Source organism: Xiphophorus hellerii, chromosome 16 (genome assembly GCF_003331165.1).
Source record: "Xiphophorus hellerii strain 12219 chromosome 16, Xiphophorus_hellerii-4.1, whole genome shotgun sequence".
NCBI classification, from domain to species: Eukaryota; Metazoa; Chordata; class Actinopteri; order Cyprinodontiformes; family Poeciliidae; genus Xiphophorus; species Xiphophorus hellerii.
The window spans coordinates 4,628,793-4,646,746 of NC_045687.1; the positions used below are offsets into that span (position 1 = coordinate 4,628,793).

The 17,954-nt window shown below is 35.2% G+C and overlaps 1 protein-coding gene across 1 annotated transcript; it reads right to left on the bottom strand.

Moving 5' to 3' along the window:
- Positions 1 to 4,031: 4,031 nt before the first annotated feature.
- Positions 4,032 to 17,593, bottom strand: limd2 (LIM domain containing 2). Its single transcript, XM_032586406.1, has 4 exons — positions 17,404 to 17,593; positions 5,846 to 5,890; positions 4,655 to 4,791; positions 4,032 to 4,552 (listed from the first exon to the last, which is right to left on the bottom strand). The coding sequence occupies exons 1-4, from the start codon at positions 17,404 to 17,406 to the stop codon at positions 4,393 to 4,395; spliced, it is 345 nt and encodes a 114-aa protein (XP_032442297.1). The 5' UTR covers positions 17,407 to 17,593; the 3' UTR covers positions 4,032 to 4,392.
- Positions 17,594 to 17,954: the final 361 nt, after the last annotated feature.

Sequence of the window (17,954 nt, forward strand, 5' to 3'; positions counted from 1 at the left end):
CGGAAAAAAATTATTGTATTCAGAGAAAAAGTCAGAAAAAAATCAGAAATTTTTTTTAGTCGCCCAAATTTTCTTCTGTACATTTTTGTCCTCACTCCACCCAAATAAAACTGGCTTAGTGCTGCATATAATCAATGATCTCTGAAAAAAGATAACTTATAGTTTTTCATAAGTATCTACTGTACGAAATTTGTTGTCAATTAAAATATACAACAGCTATTTTATTGGTTTTATACAGGTTTTAGAATAAAGAAAAACATTTAGCTATTTGTTGTTATTTATATGAATTATCGTCATTTTCGTCAAAGAAAAAACACATTAGAAACCCAGGTTAAAAAAAGTCCAAGGCTGAAACAAAGTTTGTTTTTATGCAAAAACAGATAAGACTGTTTCGGTTATTATTAATAAAATAAGTTTTGCATCCCATAAAACATTTATTTAGATAAAATCCTAATTTTATCTAAATAATTTTCATTTGTTTAGAAACATAGGGTCAAAAATAAGAGTAGAGAATAAAGTGTGAATTATAAAAAAATAATAAATATCAACACTGCAAGCAGCAAAAATGTTTTTTTTGTGTGCATTTTTCTAAACATTTTTTTAAATACAAATTAGACTCAAGCCAACATGAATTAAATCAACACCAGCATTTATTATTTTTTTTTCCAAAAGCATGTAAAAAAAGAAAAAAATGATTGTGTATAATGGTGGAGAGAAAAGAGAGATGCTTACATTTGAAACACAAGTATTAAAGGAAAACGGGGGGGAAAAGACTGTAAGCAGTCCAAACCTCTTCTTTTTTCTTTTTCTTTTTTGCTGTAAGGCCATCTCAACCCTCAAGTCAAGTCTGGAAAATGATACACCTTCAGAGATGCGTACATTATTATCGTCTCGGTGACAACAGCAATAGAAACAACATGTATGTCCAGCACAAAAAGGAGCAGACGCACAGATTTAACATCATGTCACACTGCAATCATTCACCTGAGCCTCTGGGCTCCAGTGTAACCAATTTACCTTTTCTTCTTTACTTAAAGGTGTGCAGTTCACAGATTCTGCTGTTGTACCTTGGCAAACTGCAGAGGACGACAGAAACAGCATTTCTAAAAACAAGTCACTTGATTTTAAAGCGTTGAAAATGTAGAAATCGTAAGATGAAAGACGTTTGGTTGTGGAATATGTGGATAAAAATGATGGCTACTGGTTGGGTGCAGGGATCTTATTAAAGCAGTGGTGTCAAACTCATTTTCGTTTTGGGTCAAATCAAGATCACGAGTGCTCTTAAAGGCCCGGGTGTCCCAGAATGCATTGATAAAACCAGTTAAAATATTCATTAATTCTTAAAATTAAACAATATTGAAAATTTTTGTAGTCCCTCCAGGATTTCATATTTGTTTTTGTTTTTTCCAATCAAAGAGTTAATGGTACTAATTTGTGATGATAGATGTGATTTTTTTTTATTTCTATAATCTGACATCAATTAAGGCTGAGGCAGCTGTTTAGTACAAGTAAGAAAGAGAGCACCACTGAAACCCAAAGGTTTTTGTGAAAAATCTTCAATAAACTCATAATTATGTGTTAGCATGAAAAAGTGCACGGATTTATTCATTTTGAGTGAATTTCCACAATAATTTGCAAGAAACTGGAGGGACTGATTGAAGTAATCTGGCAGAAAATAGATAAAAACAGATTTGACTTAATTGATAAAATAATGTTTAAGAACACTGTTCTCTTGACGGTTGGCATCAAAAGGCCACACACAAAGGTTATGGTGGGTCGGATTTGGCCCCTGGGCCTCGAGTTTGACACATGCTCTAAACAAAAAAACATTTAAAAAAACCAGAAACATGAACTTCTTATGGGAATCTTGTTAAAACACAATCAGGTCAACTACTTATTTCTAAGGCTTGGCTCTCTTTCTCTTTTCCGCATAGCATGCTCAGTTTCACAGTAAACTTTCAGTCACAAAACGTACTTTGTGTCATTCAAGTGTCAACAATATTCACACATTTTAGGAAATTAGATATTTAATTGGTGGAATATAAACATGGAGACGTCAATTAACTAGATTCTCTTGGGAGTTTTGATTAAAAAGCACTGCAGACCGAGGCAACATATTGAAAAAGGCTGTTAGGTTCTTAGGCAAATTATTCACAGGGCCCTCTTTCACTGACAAGCATCCTCCAGCAGAGGGAGCTCTGCAATGGGGTTTGCAAGCATGAAAACTGCAAAACGAGCATTTTGAGAATAGGTCCACTTGCGTAACTGCTTGGTATGCAACAGAAAGTATGAAGAGAAAGGCAATAATACAAAAGTGAATATTAACCACGTTTTTTGGGGGATGGAAATGATGACTATAGATCTAGTGGTATGAATGCCACACAATTTCTCAAAGATGCTTCATCTCTTACCCAAAAAGGTTTCATCCACATCTTTACGAATCAAAAACATCGAGTAGACTAATTCTTTAAGAATTTCGAATTAACAATCACAATCTTCACAAGACTTATCAATGACTAACATGCCTCAAACAACAGAGGAGCAACATTTTCTTGTCTGTTTTCACATATAAGCAGACAAGGCCTCAGTTTCCATCGTGATTTTCAACATCATGTGTGGTAATTGGGTTTGCTTGTGCAAAGTGAGAGTACAGCAAGATGGAGGAGGAGGGAAACGGTCAACAATCACAAACCACGGCTCTATGTACAGATAGCATACAAAACACAGGTTTCAGAAATTATTTGATATTCCGATAATAAAAGTACAGAAACAGGCTGCTGCACTGAAAAAACACAAAAGCTTACCAAGTAATTTTGAGAGAGTATCTAGCGCAAATATCTTGGTAAACTGGAAATAATACAAAACTAAGTTACAAGTAACTTTTCAGCAAGATATGGGAGCTTACTTTAAGTCAGTAATTCCTTAATATTAATTTAGAAAGCACTAGTTCTACTGGCAGATTATTTAAATTAAAACAAAACATTTCCTCATATTATAAAAGAAATAATCTGCCAATTAGCTGGTTGCTAGTGAAAACTGGCACTTTTTCATCAATGTTAAAGAATTATTAAGCTCCTATGTGTCGCTGAAAAGTTGTTTGCAAGTTAGTTCTGTCTTATTTCAAGCACTAGTAAATCGACCAAAATTAGTTGGTAAGATATGGTGTTTTTGCAGTGTATGCGCTGATGAAACAAAACCGTTCACAACACAAGACGAAATTACAGTTGAACAGGTAAGGCTATTAAGACCCAGTCGTACTAACATGCAAGGATAAGACTGGGAGTGGGAATTCAAAAACAAGAAGAGGATGAATTGAATATTAATAATAAAAAGTAAAACATGAGGTGAGCTGTTGCTGATGTGTGCGGTTGTTATACAGTACTCTGTACCCTGTTTGTTCCTGAATAAACCTGTAACAGCGTACCACAGCGAGGGATTGTTTGAATCTATGCATCGATCTTAATTATTGGGTAAAAACTGACCTGAGTGCATGCTCTGTTTGAAACATTGTTGCTCTGAAACTTCTGAAATGCCTGAGGATGTGGTAGAAAACTCAAAAAATGGTGCAAATTATTATTATTATTACCATCATTTCTTTTTATTTTGAGTAGAAAAAGAAACGTTTTTGATGCGCTCCCCATTTTACACTGCAAAAACACAAAAGCTTACCAAGTAATTTTGGACGAGTATCTAGAGTAAATATCTTAGTAAACTTGAAATAAGACAAAATTAACTTAACAACTTAAGAAATAAGAGCTTGTTTTAAGTCAATAATTCCTTAATATTGATTAAAAAGTACATGTTCCACTGGTGCCGTTACCTGGCAACCCTAGCCCCGTTACCTAACAACCCCAGCCAAGCCCAGGCCTGTTACCTAGCAACCCAGTTTGAGTTCCACTGGCAGTTTATTTCACTTATAACAAGAAATTTTCCCCATTTTGTAAGTGAAATAATCTGCCAATAGAACTTGTACCTTTTCATAAATATTAAGGAATTACTGGCTCTTATTTCTTGCTGAAAAGTTACTTGTAAGTTAATTGTCGTTATTTCATGTGAACTAAGATATTTGCAATACAAACTACACCAAAAATACTTGGTAAATTTTGTGTTTATTTTAATGCAGGGAACAAATTTGGTCACAATCAACTATCAATTCCCCAGGAAAGAGGAAAATAAAGGTCTAAAATAATAGTCGATTAAGATCTCCAGACGTTTTGATGCTATGGGTCATTTCTAAGCAGTTTGTGCATGTTTCTGTTCAGATGGTGTTTTTTTAAAAAGCGCGTGGTCGAATTAACTGCGCCCCAGCATAACGAGGCATGTGTTCATCGCAAAACATGCTGGAGGTGTTCAAAAGGACAAAAAAAAAAAAAAAAAAAAAGGCAGGTGTGATCATGGCGACTTTGTGATGTTATCTGACTCCTTGGAAGCCCAGAGCTCTTTGTGCTGCTTGCGTCCGAAACCCTCGTCGTAGTTGCCTTTGCTTTTGAAAAGCTGCTGGAAGTGGGGCTTGCAGTAAAACTCGCCCTGAAGAGCTGCGAAGGAGCCGAGGCTGAGGAGGAGGAGGAAGGAGGGACGGGATCGCAGAGTTACAAAGGAAGCTGAAGGAAGGAATCATATAACCGAAGAAAACAAAGAAAGCCAAATTATTCACCTGAGCTTGGCTTTGCAGTGCTTGCAGCAGAAGCATGCTGAATGGAAAACCAGGTTGTTGGCAACCAATCTCTCCATTGGGTAGACTGTCTTCTCACATGTTGCACACACTTCCTTTTGGGTCTTAAAGCTGAAAGACTGAACACATTAATATATAATTTACTGGGAGTGACACGCAGTGCAGTGAAAAAGTATAAATACTTCAGGGTTTCTCTCAGTGTATCAGAAGCCTGGCGGGCCACCAGGCTTTACTTGCGCCCCCTCCAGGCTGAGAAATGTCTGTTTGTTTCCTATAGGTTTTTATACACCAGTAACAGTGATAGCAAAGAAGCGATAAAGAGTCTCCTTGGTGAAATATTTGGAAACACAATGACAACATAGTGTGTTCAGTATTTGAACACAAATGGAGATTAAATGTGCAGCCCTTTGGTCAACTGTTGTTTTAAATGAGCTTAGGGCTGAAACAATGAATCAAATTAAACGTGATTAATCGATTAATGAAATAGTTCACTTTAAGAGGAATGACTCATATGTCTGGTTAGTTATGCTCGAATCTAGGCCTGAAATGATTCAACGATTAAATTTATTGCATACAGATTCAGAAAAGGTTTTAAAAAAAACCTTTTTCTGTAAATGAGTTATAAACAAAACTCCTCAAGTGTTTTAGCTTCACCTGGTTCAAAATCATCTGGTTAAAAATGATCCTATTTAGCACCTTTTTCTATTCAGTTATTAATAAAAAAATTATAATTTCATATGTTGATGTTACTTTTTTTAGCTGTAGATGCATCCTTTGCTAAAATAATCAATTGCACAAAAGAAATGCTAATTTATTTCATTTTAGGCAATAAAATGTTTCCTTTTTCTTATTTAAAAACTGAAGTGAATTGTTTAATTGTATTTCTTGATGTACTTCTAATATTGTATAAAACAAGCTTAAGTGGTTAAATGAAAAATCTGCAGAACGTGCCAATTTTTATATCCAATTAATCGATTAATCATCAGAATAATTGATTACTAAAATTGTTAAATGTGCTATATAAATAAATTCATGTTGACTTTTCTGGTCGGATTTGTCAGTTTCGGTGGGTTTAGCGTTTTATCTCCATGTTCATATGAAGAGCTTGGAATATGTTACAACCCAGAAAAACAAAAGAAGCAGAGAGCAGTGAAGGCATCACCGGCTGATTACCTTTGATCGCTGGACAGATTTATCTTCAGTGTTGGATCTGGTGTCCTGAGAAAAATAAGAAAAAAACATGTTTGTTATTTCAGCTAATATTTTAAAACACCCCAAAGCTTCAATGTATCTACCTATTCATTATAACTGACAGAAGATTAATTGATTAATCATCTATAGTGTGGTTTTTCTACCTTTACCAGTGTGTTTGTGTCATGAGTCTGATCTGTTTCTCTCCCCCCAGTTTGCATTTGCTCCATCTGTCTTTCTGCACCCAGGGGAGAGGATCAGGTGCCTCCTGTCTGAACTGAGGCAGAGTCCTGCAAAATCAGCTTTTCTCATCTCATTAGGAGATTTATGAGCTTAATGTACGGCTCTGCGATACAGCTTAAAAATAAAATGTCAGATTTTTTTAATTCCAGATTCAATGTTAATAGATTTTTAAAATCATTTTCTTTTCTAAATTGTGTTTCTAGAGAAATGACCAGAGTTTTGGTAGTAACTAATCACATTTACTTCAAGAATTTTTTTTAAAATGTACTTTTATTAGTATTTTTACTGCACTGTACTTTTTACTTTTACTTCAGTAATTTTATTATGAAGTATTTCTACTATTACTTGAGTAGAATTTCTGGATTTTCTCCCCATTGAATGAAAAACATGTTGAAAAATAAATCACCAGACACAGACACACACCTGCAGTTTTTGTTATAGTTTTATCATTTTTTTACTGAAAAAAAAAACTGATTTGGAAAAATATTTTTTGCAACATATATGAATTATCATCATTTTGATCCTTAAAATACCAAAATTCCCACTTAACTTTGTATTTTGGTCCATCTAGTGATGTAATTTTTAAATATTAAATGATTGATAATTTGATCAGTTACTCAGTACTTCAGAAGACTTTTTACCAGATACTTTTTTTACTCTTACTTGAGTAATTTCTTGAATGCTACTTGTTACTTTTACTTGAATAAAAATATGTTGAAGCAGAGCTACTCTTACTTGAGTACAAGTTTTTGGACCTCTCCCCACCTCTAGAAATTACAAATGACAAAAATTTTTTTTTTTAAAGTGTCTTATTTTAATAATCCCCTTTGTGAATCATGTGATAGAGTACTAGGGTCAGGCTACAAGAATTTTTGTTTAAACTATGAAAATATAGCGATAATATAAGCAAAAAAAAAGAAGAAAAAGAAGTTGTTTTAATGGAAAAAAACACACAAAAAAGAAGAAATAGATTCAGTTGTTGCTCAATTGTTTGAAAGTTCTGCTACTGATGTGCTGAAGAAGTGTTTCCTTATCTGTAAAGCTTATACCAAACTATAAGTTCACAAGATGCTCAACTTCCCTCATTTTAATTTTTGCTATTTTTCACATTGAAGTTCTCATAAAATTACTACTTCAATCTCCTACAGCTTTATTCTGGTAATTTTATGACTATATTCTTGTTATTTAAAATAAAAATAATATTGTAGTCTGGCTCTAATACTATCTGATTTAAGAGTCCCAATAAATAAATGGAAGCTATCAAACGCGTTTGTCATACAAGATGGCGACCTTGGGTGGACTGACATCACTCCTAACTATGGAAACTAAAAAAAAAAAAATCCAGATTTTCCAAAAATTAAATCTTCAAACACCAAAAGAGTTCATTTATTGATAAAACTGAGCCACAGTTCAATGGTTAGTGGTTAATACAGGGACTGTTTCTGTAAGTTGGCATTTTAATGTTCTTATTCAAGACATTTCCATCAAACAGGTGAAATTTTAGCTTAACAGCAAAAACTTAAAGAAGCATTGGGAAGTTTGGTATGTAAGAAGAAACAATCGTAGAGGAAGCACAACACCCAAAACCTAAGTTTTTTAACATAACGAAGACTTGACTTTAGGACTGTTATGGCAGAACTCATGCAGCAACGATCATAACTAAAGCAAGTAATAAACAGAAATGGACTAAATGGCTGCAGTAGAAAAAGCTCAGTAGGAGCAAAAACTGGCAGCCTCTGTGGAGGAAGAAGGGGAAAGTCCACTGGAAACCTTTCTAAAAGCTTCTTATGTAAGTTTGGCTGGAGATCAACGTGTATAAATGGGAGTTTGAGGCTAGTAACAGATGCACATGGTAAGAGCTGCAGCACAATTTTATAGATTAATATTTGCATAATAAATGGAGCCAATGTTCGTCAACATGCTACTGGTAAACTGTATCAAACTGGTAGTGCCGACATGCTAGTGATAGCCACCATCCAAATGGTAGTGTCTAATTTTTATCTATTTTTAAATTTATTAGCTATTTTAATGCAGTAAGTCAATTAAGTGAACAAGCTGGTGACATTTCACATCCAAATGGTAGTGTCAACATGACAGTCACTCAACATGAGCCTTATTGCTAAAATTAGCATTTTATCTAATTTTTAAATTATTAGCTATGTTTAGCATTCTTAATGCAGTAAGTCAATTTAAGTCAATAGGGATAACTCACATTCTACCAACAGCCTTTAAGCTAGCCTTGGCATTTTAGCTAATTTTAGCTTATACACTAATGTTTGCATACTGAGTTGAGTTGGTCACTGGCAGCCAGTATGCTAGTTAATTACTTCCCTTAATGCTTGATCATTTGTAGCAAAGATCACATCTACAACAACAAAAATACCATCTACTAATCTGTTGATTATTTTTTTGATGAATATATGGATAGCAAAAGGTAGTTAGGAGATTTGTTGAACCAGGTAAAGCTAAAAATGCCACCTGAACATATTTACTACAAAATGATTTTCATTTTAAATGCAAAATTTGTTTATTTTGTAGAGTTTTAGCTTAATTAATGCTCTGACTATATGTTTTTTTTAGTAAAAGGTCGTTTTAGAGTCTGAATACTCTAGCTAGCAATTAATCGATTACTAAATTAGTTGACCATTATTTCAATAATCGATTTATTCACGATTAATTGTTTGAGTATAACTAACTAGACACATCAGTCATTCCTGTTAAAGGAAATGACTGGAAACATTTTAGCATCATACTTTGCACCAGTCTCAGCTGTTATTCTAACGCAATGATGTGCATGACATTTTGACTTAACTTTATTGATGAAACACTTCACAAACAGGCAGGAAAGCAAAGGATGTTGCCTGCACTCAGGGCAACCGGACGACATGTTTTTGTAGCGATTGGTTAATTAACAGTGAAGCCATGCATCTTCCTGTAGATGCAATCACATCCCAACAGTCAAGCAACTCCTTCTCATCAATGGTTCCTCTTGAGAGCAGTCATTATGTTGCTGCTAGCTTTCAGACAGCTCATGCGTTCTGATTATCAAGCACACTGCATGCTACACCACTTCCTGTGGTTTTTAAACACATGCTGAACCAAAAAGACTTTGATCTTCTCCAGAAACTGTTGAAAATTAAGCTTAAATTTAAAGTTTTTGCAGGGAAGGTATAGCTTCTTCACAAGAGAGCTGCAATAAAATCTTGTAATTGCAGCCATAAAAGGAAAATCGACTGTTATCAGACTTATATTTTTCACATACATCTAACAAGTCTTTAGATTTGCATGTGCCATCTTGGTCTGTCTTTGCCATATATGTACATAAGCCTCAGTTTCCCCAAACTGCTCAAAGGTGGCAGGAAGTTGTTACGACACATCTGCTTCTCCTATCCTGTAGACAACGAGAACAGTAACCCAGTTGCATTCTTATTCTCACTGGTAATTGTCTGCTGACAATTACTTCCCAAGTTTCACCGCAAAAAAGGTTGAAGACAGCTAATGGTTCGCATGATACCAATCAATTTGGCCTCAATAACTTAAGGGGAAATGAAAAACCTCTGTGAGCAAAAAACAAAGTGTTCATAAAGAGGTTTTATAGTGGAACTAATCCTCTGAACCAGCACTGTTTTAGCTGTGTGTGAGAAACTTCAGCCAGCTGGACTGTGGTTATCTGACCAAACAAGGAGCACTTTCAGCTCAAATCGTCTTGCAAAACAGATTCAGCTCTTAGCTCACTGCATCAATTCCTCTCTCCGAGCCTCTGCTTGGGTTGTAATCTCACCTCTACATGCCAACCTGCGTGTGTTTGTGTGAAACACACCCTGGGGCCGAGGGGATTGATTACAACAGGTTCCTCTGTTCTCTTTAACGAAGCTTCTGGGTATCTGCTTTGAGATTTGGGTTCAACATTTAGGAGGCTGCTTAATCTCACTTCTTAGTTACTTCTGTGGGTTAAATAAACTAGACATGTTTCCCCAACTGATAATCAACTAAAGAAATCAGAACCTGTGAAAATGTGCAAAAGTATTTCACTCCAACTCAAGAAACACTGCAAAAACACAAAATCCTACCAAGTATTTTTGATCTAATTTCTAGTGCAAATATCTAGGTAACTTTTCAGGAAGATATAGATACTTGTTTAAAGTAAATAATTTCTTAATATTGATGAAAAAGTTCTTGTTCTAATTATATATTATAAGTTAATTTATCAGCCAATAGAACAAGGACTTTTTTATTTAATTTACTTAAAACAAGCCTCTGTTTCTTGCTGAAAAGTTACTTGTAAGTTAGTTTGTCTTATTTCAAGTGTAATAAGATATTTGCACTAGAAACTAAACCAAAATTACTTGGTTAGATTTTGTGTTTTTGCAGTGAATGTATTGGCAACCTTAGTAAGGAGGTGCAAAAACCTCTAAAATACGGTGTTTGGTTCTTGTTCTGCAGTAGCATGGTACCAACATTTAGTTAATTTTACTGCATTTATTTAGCTTATTTAAGTTAAATAAGTCCACAAACATTTAACTAATATCCAGCTTCACTGGGGAATGAATATGGCAGGATACAGAGACCATTTCTATTCAAAATGGACACATATTCTGCAAAAAAAATCGCAAATCTCATTTGTTGCAATTCAGAATCGATATAAAATGTCCCAAAATCGGTTTAAATACATAAAACAAATTTGTTGGTTTTTGGTCTCCATTTGGAAACGATGCGGTTACATCCTGACGTCGCCAAGCAGCCGGTACTGGCACATACTAAAGCACCAAAACAAAAAGGAAATGGACAGAGAAAGAGCGAATCAACCCGTCTCGTCTTTGTTGAAGGCAAAACATTTGGACTCATTTTGTTTTTATTGAATGCCCAGGAAGTCCAAGCTTGACATGAGCTGTGCAAAGTTTGCAAAACAAAGATTAGGCACTTCAGGAATATCGCAAATGTGAGGAACCAAGCTACAGTGAAGTCAAGGTACGACATACCCTCCTGATAGTTCACTAGACTCAGTTGAGCTGAGGACTAAAGTTGCAACATTTGTTACATTTTCAGTTGCTGCAGTTTGCTTTCACACGGCACTTAGTCAAACAAATCAAACCCCTAGCAAAACCTGTTCCCCTCCTCGCCTGTGGGGGTGCTGCGCCAAGAACCACTGAAGAAAACGACACAAAACCTTCAGAAGACATGAGCGCAACTTCCTTCTTACAAAATATAGACAAAAATGGAGTAGTGTCAGAATTCTCCTTGGTAAAAAAAACACAAGCCATTTCCAATGGTAGCGTTAAATTCTCGAGTTTGTTTTGTTTGTATTTATCCAGAATTCCCTGCGCTTTAGTCCGCTTCTCCGGTCCGCTTGGCGTTCACAAATGCATTCAAACCGTACCAGAGTTCACTTCAACTGAACTGAGATTGAGGTTTGTAGGAGGACCAAAGTTAGCTTTTTTGGTCCAATTCAAGTTAAAACGGACTAAACAAAACTGGTGTGAATGCACCCTAAATGTTAAATGAACTGTATAAATGCTAACAGGTATAAATCTTCTTATCTAAGCAACAGTAGCTGCTCTAAATACTGGCCTATGATGGATGACTGCAGCCTCCAGCTCCCACTGAATGACGTGTGGATTGGAAAAGTCGTAAATCCTACAATTTTTTTTTCCAGTGAAGGAATTTAAAGATGCAGCTAAAGATGGCATGGACTAAAGCAAGAGATTCCTTCTTGTGCAAACACAACCCTTCAAATCAGGTCATGCAAGTACTACAAAGACAAACCATCTTTACATTTAAACTGCTGACTGACTGGACAAAATCAGGTATTTCACATTAGATTATCTCCGAATGCACAGCGTAAGATGACTCACTGCTGCAGGGCCTTTTTAAGGAAGCTTGAATGTTAAAAATGTACTCTGTCAGCTATCCAAACATTCACTCTCCTGTTCCTTATTTTTAGAAACGCAATCATTGTATAATCATTGTGACAGCAGCTTGAACACAAACAGCTCAATTCAATGTAACAGCTGTCCAGAAGTTTGTCTTAAAGCTAAACTTGGCGGAGAATATTTTCCTGTTTGGAGCCAAGAGGTACTGCAGGTTTCATCTCTGCTTTTGTGTATTTTCTTTTAGGATCTCCTAAATCTCTCGCTGGAAAAGAAGACAAATATAAATCAATAACTAAACATTTAAAGACCGAGACCTGAAGCCTGGGAAAACACTCCCAACTGGTATGAAGTTTCCAGAAAGTAAAACTTGAAGCTGATTAGCTAGCTGCAAAAACTGATTAAACTTGTATGAATTGGACTCATTTATAGAGGTTTAGTTAAGTATTCAGCTCTCCAGTCTGCAGAGTAATCACATCCAGCATCATGGTGAAACGTCTGGTCAGCCGCTATTTCACTTCCCCAGCTGAACTTCCTGCTGGAACCAGAAAGTGACGGGGCATTTTTCTGCACAGGGTGGCATCCGGCGCCATGTCTGCATGTCTCATTGACTCAGCGGACAGGTCTTGTTTTGACTTCCTGTCTGACAAGGAAGTGCTTCAGAAGTCACATAATTATGAGATAATAAGCTGCCAAAAAACAGAACGTTGTGCTTTTAGTAACTCACAGATAAAACTCAAGAATAATTTCTAAAGAAAGGTTATCCAGACATTTCCATTTACTGTCTGGAAATGTCCAAAATTATCAATTAATGAGTTAATCCAGAATTGATTGATATTATTGATCGACCAATGGTTAATTGATAAGCATCCATTTTCATAAAATGTAATATTTCTCTTGTATTAAGAGGGTCAACTGTCTTTTCAAAAAATATGCTGAATTTAAAAATAGAAGCAAACTAATATATTCTAATAATTTCTTGAGTCATCTGTATTTTAACTTAAGGAAATTGTTGAGTGTTTATATTTCAAAACATAACAGCATAAATTTAATTTTCATCGTACCCGGACTCTGTTTGGACTGTTTCTCTTTTGGACTCTCATAATTGTGAGTTTATTGCAAATTCTGCTCAACAATTTGCAAAGAAGTATTGGACTTAAAGGGGCCGTACTATGTATTTTCCAGGCACATTGTGCCATTTTATAGCATAATTAAATAAATAATTTTATTTGTAATAACAATGCTATATATGTCAAATATGATACATAATTAAACACCTTGAAACTGGACCTCTATCCCTTTAAACACTCCACCTTCAGGAAGTTATCACAACATGGCTCCTCTATTAACCCTTTAACAATATATTTACCTGCACTGAGAAGTAGCTCCTCTAACGAGCTCAGCTGATGCACAGTTCTACCGGATGTTTGCTAATTGCTGCTGGCTAGTCTGAAGGGGCTGATTGGGGGACACTCTGAAGTTTGGAAACTGCAGCTCAGAGGAGGAGCTGCGCCTCGGAGGCGGAGCTAGGTCCACTCAGGCGTCTTGCACAGCTGAATGGTTGCCATGGAGATTATAGGAATAAAGTAACACTCCGTGTTTGTTTTTGATGAGGGAATAACATTATAACATGATGTAAAGCTCAAAATATTCTATTTTACATGATACCGTCCCTTTAAATGACTGCTAACTCCCACCTGCAGGTGGTAGTATTTCTTATTTCTGCTACCTCAGCCTTATTTGGTGTCAAGTAACAAAAAGGGAGCAATTTCAGTTCTTCAATTAATAAAAATGTTTGTGTCTCCAGTCTGTCCGCTTGTTATTTTTTTCTCATCTTTCTGAAAGGAATTTCAAGCAGAAACATGATGAAATTCTTTACAAATATTTCTAAAGTAGCAAAAACAATAGCAAATCCTGGCGGGATTGTTGATGTAGGTCATCCATTCAATCCAAATCGACTATTTGGTTACATGTAAAAATGCTAGTGGGGAAGTTCAGAACTCAAGAATAAAGCAGCCATTTTAACTTCCTTCTTCTCCTTTACTTCAATAAGTTAGCTTTAATGTAACAACAGTACGTTTTATCTGAGTCAAATCATTGGGTTTTGAGTAAGGAAAAATAGTCAAAATTTCATCACATATTTCCACACTCAACTCTTTATCACTTGTTTTTAAAAGTTCAAGAACAAAGGTTCAAAACAATCCAGACTGGATATAATATTTTTCCCATACCTACATTTTTCTTAAATTCTTAACTTTTTAAAACTTTTTCAGATAAACCATGTCAAACACATGTCTTAAATGTCAATTTTCCTCAACAAAAGCTGATTAGAATCTGCTTAAAAATGATTTTGGCCAAACCTTCATGGAGGAAAAGCAGAAAGTAAACAACGAAATGAAGCACAGTTCTCATTTCAATATCATTTGCATGTAGCAATTCTGAGAAATAGCGTGCGCGCCTGTAGAGAAAGTGACACTGGCTTTTCAGCAGTAAAGCAAGAAGCTTGTGATATTTGACGATGCAGAAAGTTTACTTCCCTTTTTTTTAAAAAAAACGTTTCTGTGAAACGACTTAAGATGCTCTGATGAATAAATAAAAAAAAATATGTGTACTTGGCTGAAATACAAAATATGGTGCCTTTGAAATAAAAAAAGATCAAAGACAAATGCTGGTCTAGTTTTTTTTCTGTTTTATATTTTAATAAGCATAAGTAAAGTCTAACTGGCTGCTTTAAAAACATGAAGCATCCTGCAGCTTTGCTTCTGCAACTTTATTTAAGGTGGTTTACAAAATGCTTCTACAGCTGATCAGATGTTATGATGGAGGGGAGAAAATGAAATATTTCACAATCAAATTCTTCAGCGGAGCATGTCTCATCCAGCCCTGGAAAAAACTAAAACACAACTAGCATGCAAATATCTGCTTGCAATCGCAGCAAGATTTTCATTCCAACCACACAAAGAACAAAGACGATGAACTAAGAAACAATCTTTCATTTATTTGTTAAAGTGATTTACTATGTTGCAGCAAAGCTTGTCATAATTTAAAATAAAACATGCTATATAGGTTTCCAAACAAGTTGTTCAAAGGGTTCAGTACCTGACAGCAAAAGAAATGTGAGACTCGGTATCAGGTTCAGCCAACAAGAAAATAAGAGCTCAAATGACATTATGACATGAAACTTGAAGCCTTCCATGTTTTAAATCTTTGATTTAAAACTTCAGATTTATCACCAGGGTTCGTTTTACACGTGAATCTTTTCAGGAAATGGAAACAAATGATACAAATCAGAGTGAAGGAATGTGGTTATCTGCAGAATACTTTCATGCAGGTCTACCAACGCCATGATGGAAGAAACAAACCACAACAAGAACATCTCCTTATAGAAACGGCTGCTTCTTCTGTGCAGAAAGACATGAGTCAACTGGAAACTCACAGGTGAAACTCAGTAATAAATATGTTTTACTTTAAAGAAAATACAAACATTAAATTTAATAAAACTATCCAACATCGGGTTTGAACCTCTATCTTACTCTTTTTTTCTAATCAAAAAAGACAAAATAAAATTATGTTTTAGTGCTTTTAATAATTTCAATTAAGACCAAAGTTGGGCAGTAACTAGTTACATTTACCCAATTACATTTACTTGAGTAACTTTTTTGAAAAAAATTTACTTTTAGGAGTAGTTTTACAACACTGTACTTTTCACTTTTATTTGAGTAATTCTATTATGAAGTATTTCTACTCTTACTTGAGTAAAATGTCTGGATTCTCTACCAACTGAATGAAAAACAAACATGTTTTAAACAAAAACTTATAGTACTTATGTGAATTATTGTCATTTTTGTCCATAAAATACCAAAATTTACACTTAACTTTATATTTTTGTCCATCTGATTATGTAATATTTAAATGTTAAATGATTGATAATTTGATCAGTTACTCAGTAATTGAGTAGACATTTTATATTATTTTTTACTTTTACTTGAATAAATTTATGTTGAAATAGTGCTACTCTTATTTTGTCTGCTTTTGTTTTAAATGTATTGTTTGTCTATAACTTTGTCTATTCTTTTATTACACTACATTCAATAAAGTCAAACCAAACCAAAATTAGTACAATATCATTTGTCTACAGCTCCATCTGTCATCTGCTTTTTGGGTGAACAAATAAAACCGTGACATAGATTCCCATATTTAACCAAAACAAGAGGCAGCAGTGTCTCTTAGTTACTGAAAATCAGACAGTCTGAGAACTGTGTCAGGAAATGAAAGTTAGTGTAGTTAAGCCTTTTGCCATATGCTGGCAAAATAATTAACCGATCAGGCTGTAGCGCCTTGGATGGATGGAAAGTCTCGTTGAGAGATCAGACAGCTGAAGGAAACTGCTTTATAACACTAAAGCAGGAAGTGAAGCTCTTAATGGGATGTTTATTTTGTGTTCGTACAGAAATAAGAAGCTGGATTAAAGTGGAATCATGCAATAGAGGATATCAGATGTCATTAACAATTTCACAATATGCAGAGGCTGTTTACTGTTAACGGTAAACCAATGGTTTGAAACGTTACGTATCAAAACACAAAACTATCCAAGTGCTTTTAGGGGGATGTCAAAAAATGTGACTGGAGTTTTTCCAATTTTTCAGGTACTGCTCCTTACAATTGGATCATGTTGCAAATTTATATTTTAGGCACTTTATATATATATATAAATTACATTTTTAACGCTGTATTTCATGTTTTATGATACACTGACTCAAACTCAGACGAAATTAAGCTCATGTATGCATGGACATCATTTCCAAATTAAAATATACCAAAGATAATCCAAGAAACAATGGCCCTGACATGCTGCCCAACATCATATCTACCTATATTCTGAAATATTTATTATATATAGAGTCACGTTATGTCTGACACGAGTGAATATGTCAGTTATAACACCTAATTTGTAAGGCTGTTACAACCCTGAGCTGCTACGCTTGACAGAACAAAACAATAACATTATGTTCGGCAACAAAGCGGTTTCCAAATCAGGAAATGGAAAGGAGGGAATTAGATTAACTGTTTATAAGATTAAAAACAACAGCAATCACATCTAAAAAAGTGTTGCAAATGTTTTATTTAATAAAGTGTTTTAATGTATTAATTAGCCTTTAAGCTAGCGAACCAGACGTTACAATTGGCGCACTGTTAGCATTTTAAAGACCCCGGTGGGGTATTTAAATCTAAACCAAACAAGGATAAAACACTTAGATGAAATTAGAATTAAATAAAAACAGATGTTAATAAGAATCAGCATCTTGGACGGTGGATCATTTTAGAGTGGACAGGCATCATCACCTCATCTCAGAGGGAGAGAGAAAGAGAGAAGAGGCTGCAGACACGGTACAAACCAACGGACAGAGAGGAAGAAAAAGCAGGACTCACCATCTGCGCTACTTGTCTGCGGTGGCCCGGCTAACAGTAAAATCTACTTGCTCAGAAACTGGACTCAAAATGTTGTCTCCAATTTCTTCTTCTTGTCTGGGAGGGTTTTGCCGTGGGAGCTTAGCCTGCTTGCCGGCGAGTTTCTACCCTCTGCTCCGCTCCTTGTCTCGATTTTCAATACAACCGTTTTCTTCGTCGGCAGGATGTCGCACGCTATTGGCTCGCATCTGTTCCGGACGTGTTCACGTTCTGTCGGACAAAATGACAGAACGTGAGAAATACGACGCTTTGCTGCACGCGCAAAATTTCAGTAATTTTAAAAGGACATATTTACGATGAGCGTAAAGGTTTTGCTTAAGGTGATAGCATTTGGTTAAAATTAAATTGTGTTTTTATCTGAGTCATAAAAAATTTACTTTTGCTGATGTTTATGACATCCGACTTTGCAAGGCGCTCCTGAACATGTCATGTCTAATTCTGATAACGGTGCCCTAAATAAACGGTTTGTCCAAACAGCAGAAGTGGGTAAAATACCGAAAAGTTGTACTCAA